Below are 17,500 nucleotides of genomic sequence, written 5' to 3' on the forward strand. Positions count from 1 at the left end.
GAGAGAGAGAAAGAGAGAGAGAAAAAAAGAAGAGAGAGAACGAGAGAGAGAAAAAAAGAGAGAAAGAAAGAGAGAAAGAATGAGAGAGAGAGAGAGAGGAAAAAAGAGAAAGAAAGAGAGAAAGGGAGGAGTCAAATAAAAAGGAAGACAGAAAAAGAGAGAAAGTGAGAGATAGAGACAAAACGTAAAAAAATGAATAAATAAAAAACAAGGACAGTTGGATGGGGGGAATGTAAGGTCAAAATGGAAAAGAAAACATAACAAATGACGAGAGAAGACAAAGAAAAATAGAAGAAAGGGAATACAAAAAAAGAAGAAATAAAAGAGTAGAGAATAGAGAGAAAAAGAGAGAAAAAGAAAAAAAAAAAGGAAAAGTAGAACACAACAAGCAAATAAAGTAAGGGAAAAAAGGAGAGAAGGAAATGAAAGATAGAAAACAGTAAAGAGAAAAGAGAAGAGCAATGAGGGAAGAAAAGGAACAACATTCTGTCTGTTTACAGGAAGAGCTTTTGAGATGCATCACATTTTTCCCCTCCGTCTCTTCACGAAAATATTTTATAAACCCATAATGATGTGGTAAAAAACAACAAAACCGAACAGACCACAACATCTAATAACGAGGATCATGTGACTGTTATTGGACGTCAGTGTCATTATTCATTCACGGGTTTTTAGATCCAGTAAACTACACGCGCACAATAACATGAAGATCCGTTATACAGTGCTATTAAAAGGTCATATTCCGCCATCACGTAAACGTATTAAGCACACTCGTATTACGGACAGAAGATGATCAAATCACAGTCTCACCTAATAAAAAGTTTACGGTGATCCAAGCAGAGACCCCTGTATGGAAAAAAACAAACAAACAAACAAAAACAACAACACGTAAGCATGCTTGTATCTCTGTACAGACTGAACGTGGAACTCGTACAACACTGTTACACTGCAATAATCTGATCATCTCTGTACAGCACGACTCGAACCGTGGTCCAGCTGCGACATGAACGACGGTGTTACATCAACGCGCTCATTCGCGCCAATGCGTTATTGTTTCTATAGTAACCGCTCAAAACACAGGGACTTGTACAGGAAACACTCCACATAATCTACCACTCAGAAACGTATTTGAAATTCTTTCTTTATTTTTTTATTTATTTTTAAATGTGTTGTTTAACAAATTAAAGCATAATTGTTGATGTGGTGAAATTTTTTTTTGTTGTTATATTATTTTATGCAATATTTACATATTAAGCTTTATGTAATATTTCATGAAGGCATGTTGAGGGATCGTGCTTTATGACAGTCTCAGTGTTTGTAAACTTTCCCAACACAGGAGAGGCAGGACAGAGGAGGTTATGATTTCAGGATTCTCTGTGAAATGACAAGATGCTTTTTTTTTTCAGAGAGACAGAGAGAGAGAGAGAGAGAGAGAGAGAGAGAGAGAGAGCAAGATACAGAGAGAGAGAGAGAGAGAGAGAGAGAGAGCGCGAGCAAGATACCGAGAGAGAGAGAGAGAGAGAGAGAGAGAGAGAGAGAGAGAGAGAGAGAGAGAGAGACAGAGAGCGAGCAAGATACAGAGAGAGAGAGAGAGCAAGATACAGAGAGAGAGAGAGAGAGAGAGAGAGCAAGATACAGAGAGAGAGAGAGAGAGAGAGAGAGAGAGAGAGAGCGAGCGAGCAAGATACAGAGAGAGAGAGAGAGAGCAAGATAACGAGAGAGAGAGAGACAGAGAGAGAGAGAGCACACAAGATACAGAGAGAGAGAGAGAGAGAGAGAGAGAGCGAGCAAGATACCGAGAGAGAGAGAGCGAGCGAGAGAGAGAGAGAGAGAGAGAGAGAGAGAGAGAGCACAAGAGAGAGAGAGACACAGAGAGAGACACAGAGAGAGACACAGAGAGAGACACAGAGAGAGACACAGAGAGAGACACAGAGAGAGACACAGAGAGAGAGAGTGAGCACAAGAGACAGAGACAGAGACAGAGAGAGAGAGAGAGAGAGAGAGACAGGCAGGCAGAAAGAGACCGAGAGAGACAGCAAGATACACAGAGACAGACAAAGAGAAAGAGAGAGACAGCAAGATACACACAGACACATGTACAGAGAGAGAGCGAGGGAAAGAAAGAGAGAGAGAGAGAGACACAGAGAGCGAACACGAGAGACAGAAACAGACAAAGAGAAAGAGAGAAAAGAAAATAGAGCTGAAGGAACGACGCTGCTTTAACGTGAGTGATAATTAGAACTAACTCGTCACGTGTACATTCCAAAACATCCGATCTTAACTATAAACCGGTAAAACGTACGACGTATTGGCGTTTATCATGTGAACATCAACTGAATAATACATTTGTGCAGGTCAGTAAAGCGTTCAACACAACTCACCTCGCACATTCACAATATCACGTCTGTTCTCTTCTAGCTCCTACCTTTAAAGAAAATGTCATTTGATGCTTAGTGAATTAATGGAAGATAATCTGTTTGTGCAGATTAAGTGAGGACATTATCCTCTGCACTCGTTACTGCTCAGAGGAACTACTTTAGAGGATTGGATTAAAGCCTCATATATGCATTAGACGCCGCTGGATACGTTATACAACAAAATTTCAATCTGCAACTCCTTCTTTAACGTCGGGCAGCGAAATGCGATGGAGTGACGTGACAATGGTGCGAGGGCTCATAGCGCCGACGTCGCACGACGGTGCGAGGGCTCATAGCGAGACGTCGCGCGACGGTGCGAGGGCTCATAGCGAGACGTCGCGCGACGGTGCGAGGGCTCATAGCGAGACGTCGCGCGACGGTGCGAGGGTTCACAGCGCCGACGTCGCGTGACGGTTCACAGCGATTTCATGAGTTTCTCACAACAACTATAAACTTCATGTATGTCAAAATAGCACACTATACGATGTATAAAGTGTGGTTTCCGTCGTCATGCTGTTGTGAACAATATACCGGAACCTTCGTCTCTGACTGGAGGATACGAGATGAGACAGATATACACACCTTCATCAGTACCGTCCATGATCGCCACGCTGTTAGGCCTATGAGGGAACGAAGACGCCTCGAACACCTCCTTCGCCTAGGATAAAGACAGACAGAGGGCTAAATCACGAGACGTTTAACAAGAAGAAGAAGAACCACCAAATAAACCACCTTCAGCAAACTTAACTCAGTTGACCGTCTCCTATATGAATACAACAGGATTAATTAGACAGATGTTTCAGATCCGTTCTACTTGATGTCTTTTTCACATTTTGGAATGTTACTGGGAGTCACATTCATTTCACACCGCATTTAAACGAATCGGTGCTATTCGAGTCACCATCCTGGCACGCTGCACTGAACTAGTGTAGTTCGGCTAAACGAACTAGCGCCCTGTCTCGAATCGCATACTCGTGTACTATTCTAGGATATTCGAGAGTACTAATACTAACCGCTTTTAATATTACACTTAGTGTTAGAATTGTAAAAACCTCTCGTGTCGCCTTCACACCTAAAGAAAGGACTATTTCGAGTTTTCAGTTTGAGATGCAGACCATGACGACCATCATGACGACAGCAGAACGTCTTCAGAGAGAGAGAGAGAGAGAGAGAGAGAGAGAGAGAGAGAGAGAGAGAGAGAGGCTGAGCTCATCAGGGCGTTTACCGTCACTGGGTATAAAACAGCGTAACAATTTAGAGTTCGATTCGGAAACCTGCCGGACAGGAACGTCTGGGCTCTGATGCGCCGTGTAGCGTTTATCGCGTTTAAATCTTCCAGAGGTGCATAAAGTATGCAGGTGAGGGTGTGAATAATATAATAACGCCGCTCTCGTTACTGCTTTTCGTTCGACTAGACTGGTAAGTCAATGCAAGGAATTTAATTTTAGTTTTCAGTCGCTTGCGTTGACGTACGTGTGTTACTAGCATAAAAAAATTTTTAAAAATCTTACAGTAGTCCTAAATTACACATCTATTATTTATTTATTTATTTTAAATGTACGGTGGTCAAGGCTTGGGGTCAAAGAAAATCCATAATGTGATCTGAGGGAATGTTCGCTCATGATGTTGAAATACTCTCGCCCTGTCATCCGAATGATTTTTAAGCATTGCGCTGCGTTTACACGTTTGTTTAGTAAATAAACAGGTGTTCCTAATAATGTGGCGGTCGTTCTCTGACCTTGTCGAGGAGTTGTGTCGCTTTCTCCCCCGGCAGCAGCCTGAGTCCCGCTGTGGCTCGCAGGGCCAGAGGGGTGGAGGACCACTGAGCAGGAGGTATGGTCTGCTCCGCCACCTTCAACAGCTCCAACAGTCCGGCTTTACACTGCAACACAACGGAGTCACGACGGTGCGCGTTCAACACGTCTTATCCCGCTCGGTTGGAATGAAAACCCGCACCCACACCGACCCTTTCCGGATAAGATCGCACACCCCCGCTATGAACTGATAAATCTATAAGTTGGAGTATAGTTTGCGAGTATAAACACGACGAGGCCGCGATAAAGGAGTTCTCCCTCTTCGCCGCGATGACGTTTCATTTCCCCCGACAGCCTCTGTAGTCCCGTTCAGCCACTTGTTAGGAACCGTCTTTCTCCAGACACATCTTTAAAGGCTTATCCTAAAAACACACATGATCAGTTTCCTTTAACTGTGATCGACAGGTTTAGGGGTGGTGACGGTTCAATTCTGAGCAAGATACACGATACAGCCAAAAGTATGTGGACACCTGACCATCACAGCGATATGGGGTTCTTCCCCAAACTGTTCCTACAAACTTAGAAGTACACAATCGTATAGAAGGACGTTACAATTTCCCTTCACTGGAACCAAGAGGCGCAAATCTGTTCCAGCATGACGACGCCCATGTGTACAAATCCAGCTTCTGCCAACATTTACGGAAAGCATTCTCCGGCGTCAGCGCGTTTTATATGCAATATATACAGACAATATCAGCGAGAAGTGAACTAACTTGTTTGGCATTTAATTTACCCAGGTAAGCTCAAAAGACTAAGGTGTGTGTGTGTGTGGTAAATTTTTAACCAGTGCCATGCCACACTCTGAAGAACCTTGTATGCGGTTAACGCCACGGGCTTTCACCATTTCAGCTTTCAACCTGGCCCGAGTGTGCTTGTGTGCGTTTGTGCCTACCTTTTCCGGATCGTCGGCGTACGCAGACAGTCCTGGTTTTATTGCTTTAAAAGTCTCGGAGCCCAATTTAGGAGCCGCTGCAACGACACAAAAATTCCAACGTCAGGATTTTCAACTAAATTGAAAGCTTCCCGATGTGTAATTAAAAAGGGTGTAACTCTCGATTTAAATTTATCCCGCTCAATAGCTCGTTAAACCATCTTCTTACGCTACGTAGATAGTAACGGAGTGAAAAAAAAAGAAAAATGCATTTACCATGCGGTTTTAAATATTCAGATATTTAGAGAACACCCTGTGTGTGAAATACGGGCGTTTACGACTTCACTGTCTACAGTGACATCATCGTAACCGTATAATAGCACGTTTAAACAAATACTTTGGCATGAGATCAATAAAAGAACGCTCTTCAGTGCTGTCTGTCTCAACAGGCTCAACAGGTGTGTATTTAAATAAGAGAATTAGAAAAACCATGTAAAAGGTTAACCACACTGTACCAGTCATGGTGCTAGGAATAACAAGACCTTTTTAAAAACCTGCAAGGAATTTGATTCATCAGTGACACAGAAGTAGATAGTCGTACCGCTGGATTCCAGATGAAACTGGAAGACGTGTATCCGTGTCCCGGTGCTTCCAGCGTCAAACATAATGCCGTACTGGAACGTTTCGCTGACCACCTGCGCTGTTCTGGAAAGCTGCTCCAGTAACGGCTTGGACAATTTCCTGGTCTCGAAGCGGCGTTTCACGTACGTGAGGTAGACCACAAGGCAGACCAGCAGGAGGAAGATGAAGGCCAGCTTTGGGATCTTCATTGTAATGGAGCTATACTGTGATGGCAGACAGTACGGTGTGTTTGGGGAATTTCTCGTCTTCAGGGCTGTCTACTACCTACAGAAAGAGAGATATATTTGCATTATAGATATAATATTAGTCACATCATGAGAATCAGGCGTTTATGGTATAATTTGGCATCATTTGACATTTTTAAAAACGCAAAAATGAGGACACGTGAAACTATTTTAAAACAGAAAGCTATTGATAATGTCTATGAATAGTAAATAAAATATTTTTAAAAAACAGCTATATTTTATATATACATATACATACAAACATACTGACCCGCTTGACATTTAAACAGCTCTATATAACTACATAATAAAACAATTTATATTCACAAACCCGTGTATATTATCTACAAAGAGGAGAAATAGTACATAGTAGTAGTAAAAATAATAACAATAATAATAATAATAATAGGCCGTATCCAAAACAGCTCCGTATTTCACTAGTATTGTGCACTAGGTAGGGTGCGCTAGACGGTATTTCACACCCTAAACAGTGCGCCTACGGAGCACGTAGAGAGCGATACAGGACATGCCCGTTAGCAAACGCCCTAGCTAACAGCTGTCGGTGTTTATTAAAATAAAATCTATATATAATCATGACATTACGTGAATTACCTCGTTTTCACTCGGTAGGTCGTGTGTATTCTTCCTCCTGAAGACTTGTCCAGTTTGTTCTCCATTCGTTCGAGAGCTAATAACGCCAGCTAATAAAGTGACAGCCTGTCCGTGTCGCGCGTTGATTACGTAGTAGTTGGGCGGGATGATGACGTGGATTTGGACACGGGCATAGTGTTTGATGGGACACACCTGCATGCTCACAGTCGGAGCTTTGATAGCCAAACCTTAGACAGTTGCACGCTAGAATATTATTGTTATGTCAGGCAGGTCTCTAATTAACTCCAATTATATGTTATAAAATAATTATAATAATTAGATAATTAGATATAATTTTATATGTATAATTGTGACTCTGGGCATAAGACGGTGGACACCCTGGATAGGGTGTCAACCCATAGCAGAGTACAAACACACACACACACACACACACACACACACACACACACACACACACACTGCGGACAATTTTAGAGATGCCGGTTAACCTACAGCACATGTTTTTGGACTGGGGGAGGAAACTGGAGTACCTGGAGGAAACCCCCGAAGCACATGCAGTATAAATATACAAATATGCAAAACAGGTGTTGTCTCAATCACACCTGATACAATTAATCAAGAGCTTCATTAGTTGCACCAGGTGTGCTTGAGCTGGAACGTGAAATACCTGAACTGGCTAGGGGCGGAAAATATATGAAATACCTGTACGGGGCAAAGAAAGGAAGCTATCAACGGCTGCAACCAGATTTCTGGGAAGGCGGGTTGTGAAAAACCCTCGAGTGACTACAAAAGACCAGCAACAAGACTTGGTAGCAACAGGCACTGAGGTTTCAGTGAGCACAGTAAGGTGCGTACTAAATGCAGAAGGTTTCCATGACGTTCACCACTACTGACCCCAAAAGCACAAGAAAAGTCGGCTCAGAATCATATAAATAAGCCACAGAATTTGGGGATTCTGTTCTGTGGAGCGATGAAATAAAACTGGATCTTTTCGGCACGATGGATCGGCGGTATATCTGGAGGAAGAAGAATGAAGAAAGAACACTCTGTCCACAGTCGAGCATGGTGGAGGCTCGGTGATGCTCTGGGGCTGCTTTGCATCCTCTGGCACTGGAAACCTGCAGCGTGTGGAAGGCGAGATGGATTCATTGAAGTATCAGGAAATCCTAGGAGAAAATGTCATGCCGTCTGTGAGGAAGCTGAAGCTTGGGCGTCATTGGACCTTCCAACAGGACAGTGATCCCAAGCATACCTCAAATTCCGCCAAGGCTTGGTTGCAGAAGAAGTCCTGGAAGGCCTGGAAGATTCAGGGCCATCACAGTCACCTGACTTGAACCCCATAGAAAATCTCTGGTCCAAAAAAAACTCTGGAAAAAAAAATGAAAAAGGGAACACCACGCTACATAACTGTTGACTACTGTACATTTGGTGTAAGACGGAACATCATGTAAATTATATTTTTACCCTATCACTTTAACACGTTATGAAAAATGTTACATCAGGTTGCCTTGTCTGTTTTTTCTGCATAACTTGTTCCCTCTTTTTTTTCACCTTTCCCTCTCTTCTGAGACACAACAGAGCCAATTACTGCCCCATTTGTGTCGTTGACAATATGGCACCAGCTGGTCTCATATATATGGTGAGTTTTGTTAAAGTTGCCCCGGCTTGAGGCGGCACGCTTGACCCTTGGCAGTTTGCTTATTCATTGTCTTAATTAACCACCATGAGTCATGATAAATGGGCCAATCTGCATTCAATAGCAGCACTGTCTCACGCAACGCTCCGTGTGTGTGTGTGTGTGTGTGTGTGTGTGTGAGTGTGTATGAAGCCACCACCCTCTTCTCTTTCCATCCCATCAAATACATGAATATATATGACCCATATTGAGAGGCCGGATTGTGCGGCACAGCAGCAGGAGGAGGAGTGATGAGATCAAGAATACTGATTTTCAATTGAACGCACAGAGCGATACCTCCAAAGGCCATATGGTCACATTTGGGGGGGGGGGGGTGTAAAGGTCCCTATCTAGGGCACATGGCCCAAAGGGAGATACATGCCTTGTGCAAAACCTTTCTGTCTAATCAAAGATCAATGTAGGAGGGCCAAAGGGAGGGCTGAAGCCGCGTGTCCCTCACAAACTGTTGCTCCTTTGCTCTCGTCGCAAACACGCAGATGCATAAACACCCACGAGCTACTCGTTGCATATGTGACAGTCATTAGCTGAGTTGATTGAGCAGATGAGCGGAAAGAGACAGAGAGAGAGAGACAGAGAGAGAGAGAGAGAGAGAAAGCCCCCATCTCCACCACCACCTCCCTGTTCTTCCTCAAAATAAATACCAGTCAGCCATTGCATTGTTTTGCGCTATTCATTGTCTGCTGGTGCTTTCCGGGACAGAGAAACAAATAAAAGATGAGCAATGAGCACGAGGAGCAAAAAGCAATGAGTAGAAATACTTCGGAACTCTTTACAGTAAAAAAAAAAAACTAACTAACTAATTTACAATACAAAATATACTTTTTATTGCATTAACATGTCTGTGTACAAACCTTTCAATACTGCGTTGGTCGCTCCACAGTGATCTACACACAAAGATAAACACATTTATTTTTAAAAAATGTATTGCTGTTTAATAAAGAAAAATAATTTGAAGTTTTCTGTAAGGGGATGCTTTATTTAATATTTATGGAAGGAGTCTCCAGTGTGCAGTGCTTTGTAACTGTCAGTAAGTCTTCCATACAGGATAAGTAATAACCCTATTGGAAATATATTTACTGAAAAAAATGTTGACGCGTTCATTCCTTATTTCCCCCACTGTATATTTGTTAGTGCTTTTGTTTATGCATTGTGCCTTGATAATTCAGTACTTTTTACTCGCCGCAGTGTTTTGACACGTAACATTACAACAAATTCCTTTAAAATCCTATTGAACACCCATTTTAATTCCTCTGCTGGAGATTTAATCATGTAGCAGGCAAGGTAAACAATCCAAAGTGATTAGATCTTTTTTTTCTTTCTCTTTTTTTTTTTTTTTAAATCTGTCATTTCCCCTACTTTCCCTCGTTCTAGCAGTAAGAGCCTGCTCCAATCGCCCATCGTTTATGGCATTAGCCTGGCCCAATCCAATTTCCTTCACTAGCTTGCTACCTTTTATAGATGGATAATAACGGGATAAAACCTAATGCCCTGAGTTAGATTTGTTATATAATTATATATAAAGGTCACATCATGGGAAAGATAATAATAATATAGTACAATTTACTTAATGTGCGCTGCCTAAGGGAGGCTAATCTGAAAGAAATGTCTGCTAAATCTACACGATTGAAGTTTGGTAAATGGTAGACACTTTTAGAGACACGGGGAGAGGGAAGGGAAGACTTTATATCCGAGTTACTGTGATTGTGGTTGGAGATAGCATCTGGATTCATTTTAGTGCTGTACAAGTGACCTGGAACCTTCTTATATTCCGATACAGTCCCCTGAGATCAAAAGACGGATATGAGACGAGAGTTTAGGATTTCAGCCTTTATTTCCTGGTATTTGCATCTAGATGTGTTAAACAACATAAAACCTTTTGAATCACACCACCCAATTTTTATGTGAGCAAAAGTATGGGAACAGATAAGTCTTGACGTAAATTAACGTAAATAATACTTAATGTTTGGTCGCATATCCCTTACTTGTAATAACTGCATCAAGGTTGCGACTCGCTGACATCACCAAATTGTTGGTTTCGTCTTTTGTGACGCTTTTCCAGGCTTTTACAGCAGCCTCGTACAGTTGTTGGTTGTTTTGGGGGGGGGGGGGTTTCTCGCTTCAGTCTTCTTTTCAGGAGGTGAAATCCTGCTCAGTTGGGTTAAGGTCTGGTGATCGACTTGGTCAGTCTAAAACCTTCCACTTTCCCCCCCTGATGAAGTCCTTTGTTGAGTCGGCAGTGTGTATTGGATCGTTGTCTTGCTGCATGATGAAGTTCCTCCTTATTAATTTGGATGCATTTCTCTCTAAATTGGCAGACATGTTCCTGTAAACTTCTGAATTCGTTCTGCAGCTACCATCATGAATTCCATCATCAATAAAGATTAGTGAGAACGCTCCAGAAGCAGCCATGCAACCCCAAGCCATGACGCTACCTCCACCATGTTTCACAGATGAGCTTGTATGTATTCGTTCATGAGCAGATCCTGTCTTTCTTTCTCCACACTTTGGTCTTTCCATCACTGTGGTAGAGGTTAATCTTGGTTCCAGAACTTGTGTGGCTCATCCCTGTATTTCTTTGCGAAATCCAATCTGGCCTTCTGATTCGTCCTGATGATGAATACTTTGCATCTTTGTAGTATGGCCTCTACAGTACATTTCTGCTCTCAAAGTCTTCTTCGAATGGTGGATTGTGAAACCTTCACCCCTGCCCTGTGGAGCTTGTTGGTGATTCACTGACTGTTGTTTATGGGTTTTTCTTCACAGCTCTCACAATGTTTATGTCATCAACTGCTGTTGTTTTCCTTGGCCGACCCATTCGGTATCTGTTCCTCAGTACACCAGTGGTTTCTTTCTAATTCAGCACATTCCAAATTGTTGTATCAGCTATGTTTGTGCGATGCCTGTGATTGACTTTCCCACTTTTCTCAGCTTCCATATGGCTTGCTTTTCTCCCACACACAGCTCTCTGATCTTCACGTTGGCTTATCCTTTTTAACAACAAATTTTAACAACAGATTTCACAGGTGAAACTAAAGGCTAAAACCAAGAGTAAACGTTCAGAGCTATTTATTGTTTTAACAATCAATCTAACAGGACACACCTGGGTAACAAGAAACACCTGTCAGTCACATGTTCCAGTATTTTGCTCGGCAAAGTATTTTCCTGCTATGTTCTATGTTCATTTAACACTTCTAGAGCACATATAAATTCCTGGAAATAAGAGCTGACATTTTTAAAGGCTCTTCTCATGTTCATCTTTGGATCTCAAGCCCAAATCTCTTCAGTCTACAGCAAAGACAAAAAAATGAATTGGCCTTGCCGTTCCAATAGTTTCGGAAAGGACTGTAACACTGACATCTTTATTTTCCCCCCAATGTATTATTTCTTTCTGTTCCATTTTCTTTCATCACCCTGTGCTCATTGCCCCTGATTGGTCTTTAAACATTTAATATCCGGATGTAACCTGTCTGCTTTCATGTCTTTTCCTCACTAACGCTCCGACGATTACATTAACGATTAAGGAAATCAAATCACTTAATGCATTAGCGAATGAGGCCGCTCAATCTCCCTCGCACTCAAATGACTCTTGCTGTTTGCTTTTAATTTAAGCAATCCAGTAGAAGACTCATTACAGCGGCGAGTAGATTAACCCGTGGAGATGACTTAACTTAATCCGGGTTATCTTGGTTTTGAGGCCTTTTGAGAGATAAGCAGTAAAATGAAGTCATGCTTTCATCAGAAAGGCACCTCTACATCATCGTAAGCAGCATTAGAATCATTATAATCAGAGCCATCATTATTTTATATCGGTAGGTTTCTCATTTTTGTTGTTGTTTTGTGATCTATACCATATAACCTGACCTGATTTCATTTCTGGCAGACTTGACTGTAATGGTCACATGACCAAACAGTGGGAATGTGTCGTTCCTGACTGACTACACAAAATAATAGCAAGTGAATCATGTTTGAGGAGAAATATCTGTTTGTTCCAGGAAATTGATATCGATGTTTAAAGATTATTCAGTGTCTGTTGGTGAATCTATACACCGTTAAGGGAAACTTGAAAGGGTGCACAGTGGATTAGCGGTTAGCGCGTTTGCCTCACACCTCCAGGGTTGAGGGTTCGATTCCCGACCTGTCTGGGGTTTCCTCTGGGTACTCCGGTTTCCTCCTCCAGTCCAAAGACATGCGTTGTAGGCTGATCCAATTGTGTAGGCTGATCCGATTGTGCCGTGCGATGTATTGGCACAACAGTGGCTCCAGGGTGTCCCCCACCTTGTGCCCCATGCCCCCTGGGCTAGGCTCCAGGTTCCCCGCGACCCAGCAAGTATAAGCGGTGCAGAAAATGTATGGAGACACACCAAATTACACACACGAGACCTCACTGAAATGAGCAATCAAATGATATTTTCTTAAAACTGAAAATAAACATCGACTGAATCAGTGTATCACAGTTATATATAATATCATATACATAGTACTAAAAATGGGAAAATAAATGCCTAATTTATTTTATACTTGTTGCACTTACACTGGTTCAGTAAAATAATTGAGACTATGCTTTGAGAGCTAAACTTGGGGACAAGTAAATAATAGAAGAAATGAAAAACTGAAGAGATGCATGTAAATCCCTTTGCTGCCAAGTTTTACAGGAAACTTCATGAGGCTGTGTGTTACACTGTTATTCCTACAGAATATACACTAAAGTCTTATGATAGTGTAGAATCCGCCAGTACTGTGAATATTTTCCCTGGTGGTAAAAGGTGAGCGCTAAAACTAATAAAAGGCTGTAAAAGCACACAGAGACAGTGAATACGTCCTGGGTCACATCCCACGAAGCACACAGAACACCAGGCACAACGTCATGTGTTGCTAATTGTTTTGCTGGTCTATTGTTTACTTAGAAAACAACAGTCTGACCAAGCATCCTCCTCCACCCTACACACACGCCCACCCACACACACACATTTATCAATCAGTCCCAGACCCCGCCTCTGCTCCACTAATTATGCAAAAAGAGGCTCCTCGTAGATTAACCTAATTCAGAGCAGTAAACAACTCTTAGGCCTGGGATTAAAGTTTTAGATTTTTGCAAATTAGACGAGGCATATTAATGATCTACAAGTCTCCGTAATCTCACTTCCCATCTCGCGTCAAGACACACTTCAAATCTGTCACTCATACGAACAATGTAACGGCACACGCTCATGCCGCCGGGTCGCCTTAGGCCTTAAAGATTATGATTCAATATGCAAAGCTGTTCCTTAGACACTGTGATTAGACATGCGCTTATATTTATGTTTATTCGTTTGGAAGATGCCGCGGGTGTGGCTGGGTCCGACAGTGGCTCTGTGAGATTTGAACTCGCAACCTTTTGCTAAAACTCAGGCCACTAACCATCCATCCATCCATCTTCTAGACCGGTTATCTTTCCTTCAGGCTCACGGGGAAACCTGGAGCCTATCCCAGGGAGCATCGGGCACAAGGTGGGGTACACCCTGGTGCCAATCCATCGCAGGGAACAATCACATCCACACTCACACACCCATTCATACACTACGGACACTTTGGACACGCCAATCAGCCTACCATGCATGTCTTTGGACTGGGGGAGGAAACCGGAGTAAAAAAATATTTTTTACTCCGGGGCAGCAAGGGGAGAACATGCAAACTCCACACACATACACAGGGCCATGGTGGGAATCGAACCCCTGACCCTGGAGGTGTGAGGCGAACGTGCTAAGCACTAAGCCACCATGCGCCCCTCAGGCCACTAATCTAATCTAATCTAACCACCGTCTAATGCATCTCTACAGGAATGTCTGGTTTAATTCTGGCGAGTGTGGGGGTCCAAGCATTTTGGGTATATTTTTAAACACCATTCAAAAGGGACTACTCTGTAATCGTGTTTACCTAAAAATAACATGATATGGTAGACACCAGATGTCTTCAGTCTTATCCAGGACGGGCCATTGTGGAGGAGGCGGAGCCACACCTGATTTCACTTGTTTAATCAGTTTATTTGTCTCTAATAAGTGTGACTAATACGGTGGGGGAAATAAGTATTGAACGCGTCAACATTTCTTTCAGTAAATATATTTCCAATGAGACTATTCACATGAAATTTGGTATTAGCTCAAGAAATCCGGAAATATAAAGAATTCACAACGTTAACGTCTATCAATAAAGTTATGTGTAATAGAGAGGAATGACACGGGGAAAAAAGTATTAAACACGCTGACTGAAAAGTATTTAATACTTAGTGGAGAAGCCTTTGTTTTGTAATGACGGCTTCAAGACGCTTCCCGTATGAAGAAATTAACGGGCCGCAGTATTCAGGTGTGATTTTAGCCTCATTGGAAATATATTTACTGAAAAAAAAATGTTGACGCGTCCGATTCTTATTTCCCCCGCTCACTATGAGGGCCTCCACTTTGGTTGTAATCAAACCCTGCATCCGCACCGGCCCTTTCTGGATAAGACCGAATACCCCTGCTGTGCACACGTGAGTGTCGCTTGCATGAGTTTTCCCATTACTCAGTAAAGGACATGCTCTTCTTTTCAGCGTGCCACAGTTCTCTGGCTCCACGGTCCAATCCCGAGCTCAGGTTACTCTCTGTGTGGCGTTTCACAGATGAAAAGCCATGTTCCCATGTCCCTGTGTTTCCTCTGGGTTCTCTGGTTTCCTCCAACCTACTAAATATGTACCAGTAGGTGGACTGGCTATGTTAAATTGCCCCGAAATGAGTGTGTGAGTCTGTGTGTGTGTGTGTGTGTGTATGGGGCCCGGTGATGATGAACTGGTATCCCATCCGAGGTGAATTCTCAGCTTGCACCCAGCGTTCCTGTGATAGGGTTTTATTTTTCTTTATTTGCAGTATACTGTCATAACAATCCACAGTGCGCCTACAGGACGCAGTGCTATTACTGTGAGTGTGTGTGTGTGTGTGTGTGGTAGAATGTTTTCATGAGGGTGCGTGTATTTAATTAACCCTGAGACCACAGGTGGATTTCCTTTGTCCTTATTCTCTAGAGAGAAAACGGCGTCCTAACGCCCCACACTCCCACACACGCGCTATTCATTCTGTGTGTGTGTGTGTGTGTGTGTGTGTGTGTGTGTGTGTGAGAACCTTTATCGTGTCCTTCTGCTGTGTAACCGCTGCGCTTTAGAGCGACTGACATAAAACGCTGTCTAATTCATTCATTACGGCAATAATTGATTAATTAACAGATCAATTAAACACCTCGAGACCTTTTGGAGTAGAGGATTGGTGTATTCGGGGTTTTTAAACACCGGTGGTCGGATGTAAACACGTCACAATTATGCGAACATCGCGGTTTAAAAATATGTGGGGAAGTGGTGAATGTGATCCGGAACGGAAGTGTGAAAAAGCTCTAAAGTGCTAAAAAAAAAAGCGAATGTAATCTCAATAAAATAGAATTGTATATAATAACGGAAAATTGTAACAAAAGTCAAACATTTATGCGGCAGAGGAACCCAAATATTAAATTAAGGATTAAAACACTTCGGGTCGTGCTGTCGGGGTACACTTCTAAAAAAAATAAAGGTTCCACTTAGAACCAAAACACCGTTTTGGTTCTCTCAAGTTCTTTAGAGAACCGTCTATTTACTGCTGCTTTAAAGAACCCACAGATGGTTCTTCGAGCAGTGCCACAAGGAGCCATGTTATCATAAGTTCTATAAAAAGTTAGTGCGTCAAGGAACCAGAGTACGGTTCTTAAGAGTGATGCCAGGAGAACCTTTTCCGCTCCCACGAAGAACATTATATTGTTCACTTTAACCTGTTAATGGATTCTTTAAAAGGAGAACCCTTTTAAGTTGAACGAAGAACCTTTTACTCTCAAGTTCTTTAGAGAACCATCTGCTTTAAAGAACCCACAGATGGTTCTTCACAGCAGTGCCACAAGGAGCCATGTTATGATAAGTTCTATAAAATGTTAGTGGGTTAAGGAACCAGAGTACGGTTCTTAAGAGTGATGCCAGGAGAACCTTTTCCGGTCCCACGAAGAACTTTATATTGTTCACTTTAACCTGTTAATGGATTCTTTAAAAGGAGAACCCTTTTAAGTTGAACGAAGAACCTTTTACTCTCAAGTTCTTTAGAGAACCATCTGCTTTAAAGAACCCACAGATGGTTCTTCACAGCAGTGCCACAAGGAGCCATGTTATGATAAGTTCTATAAAATGTTAGTGGGTTAAGGAACCAGAGTACGGTTCTTAAGAGTGATGCCAGGAGAACCTTTTCCGGTCCCACGAAGAACTTTATATTGTTCACTTTAACCTGTTAATGGATTCTTTAAAAGGAGAACCCTTTTAAGTTGAACGAAGAACCTTTTACTCTCAAGTTCTTTAGAGAACCATCTGCTTTAAAGAACCCACAGATGGTTCTTCACAGCAGTGCCACAAGGAGCCATGTTATGATAAGTTCTATAAAATGTTAGTGGGTTAAGGAACCAGAGTACGGTTCTTAAGAGTGATGCCAGGAGAACCTTTTCCGGTCCCACAAACAACTTTATATGGTTCGCTTGAACCTGTTAAGGGATTCTTTAAAAGGAGAACCCTTTTAAGTTGCACAAAGAACCTTTTCCTTTCAAGTTCTTTAGAGAACCATCTGCTTTAAAGAACCCACAGATGGTTCTTCACAGCAGTACCACAAGGAACCATGTTATGATAAGTTCTATAAAAAGTTAGTGGGTTAAAGAACCAGAGTGATGCCAGGAGAACCTTTTCCAGTCCCACAAAGAACTTTATATTGCTCACTTTAACCTGTTAGTGGATTCTTTAATCTAAAAGAAGGCGGCTTTATTAATCACGTATACATTACAGCACAGTGAAATTCTTTTCTTCACATACCCCAGCATGTCAGGAGGTTGGGGTCAGAGCGCAGGGTCAGCCGTGATACAGCGCCCCCTGGAGCAGAGAGCGTTAAGGGCCTTTCTCAAGGGCCCAACAGTGGCAGCTTGGCAGTGCTGGGGCTTGAACCCCCGACCTTCTGATCAGTAACTCTTATCAGAGCATTAACTCTTGAACCACTACTGCCCTACAGACCTACGGTGCTGTAAAGAACCATTGAAGAACCTTAATTTTTAAGAGTGTAGGAAAATATACAACGATGGAGCTACTGTAGAGTTACTCTTACCTCCCTGAAGTTGATTCTTTTCCTGTAACAGCATGTCCTGAAGGGTTTTACTCCTCTTACACC

The 17,500-nt window shown here is 42.4% G+C and overlaps 1 protein-coding gene across 3 annotated transcripts in view; it reads right to left on the reverse strand.

Annotated features, from left to right (window-relative positions):
* entpd6 (ectonucleoside triphosphate diphosphohydrolase 6) overlaps positions 1-6,956 on the reverse strand; it is a 14,443-nt gene extending 7,487 nt beyond the window's left edge. Inside the window, exons 1-6 of one of the 3 annotated variants that reach the window (XM_053632438.1) lie at positions 6,581-6,956; positions 5,704-6,008; positions 5,124-5,200; positions 4,156-4,299; positions 3,000-3,075; positions 811-846 (exon numbers count right to left, since the gene is read on the reverse strand). In XM_053632438.1, coding sequence (XP_053488413.1) covers positions 811-846; positions 3,000-3,075; positions 4,156-4,299; positions 5,124-5,200; positions 5,704-5,932 — 562 coding nt within the window. In that variant the 5' untranslated portion in view covers positions 5,933-6,008; positions 6,581-6,956. The remainder of the gene's footprint in view (positions 1-810; positions 847-2,999; positions 3,076-4,155; positions 4,300-5,123; positions 5,201-5,703; positions 6,009-6,580) is intronic. The other 2 variants (XM_053632437.1, XM_053632439.1) reach the window with 2 other exon arrangements.
* Positions 6,957-17,500: the final 10,544 nt, after the last annotated feature.

Source organism: Ictalurus furcatus, chromosome 9 (assembly GCF_023375685.1).
Source record: "Ictalurus furcatus strain D&B chromosome 9, Billie_1.0, whole genome shotgun sequence".
In the NCBI taxonomy this organism is placed as follows: domain Eukaryota; kingdom Metazoa; phylum Chordata; class Actinopteri; order Siluriformes; family Ictaluridae; genus Ictalurus; species Ictalurus furcatus.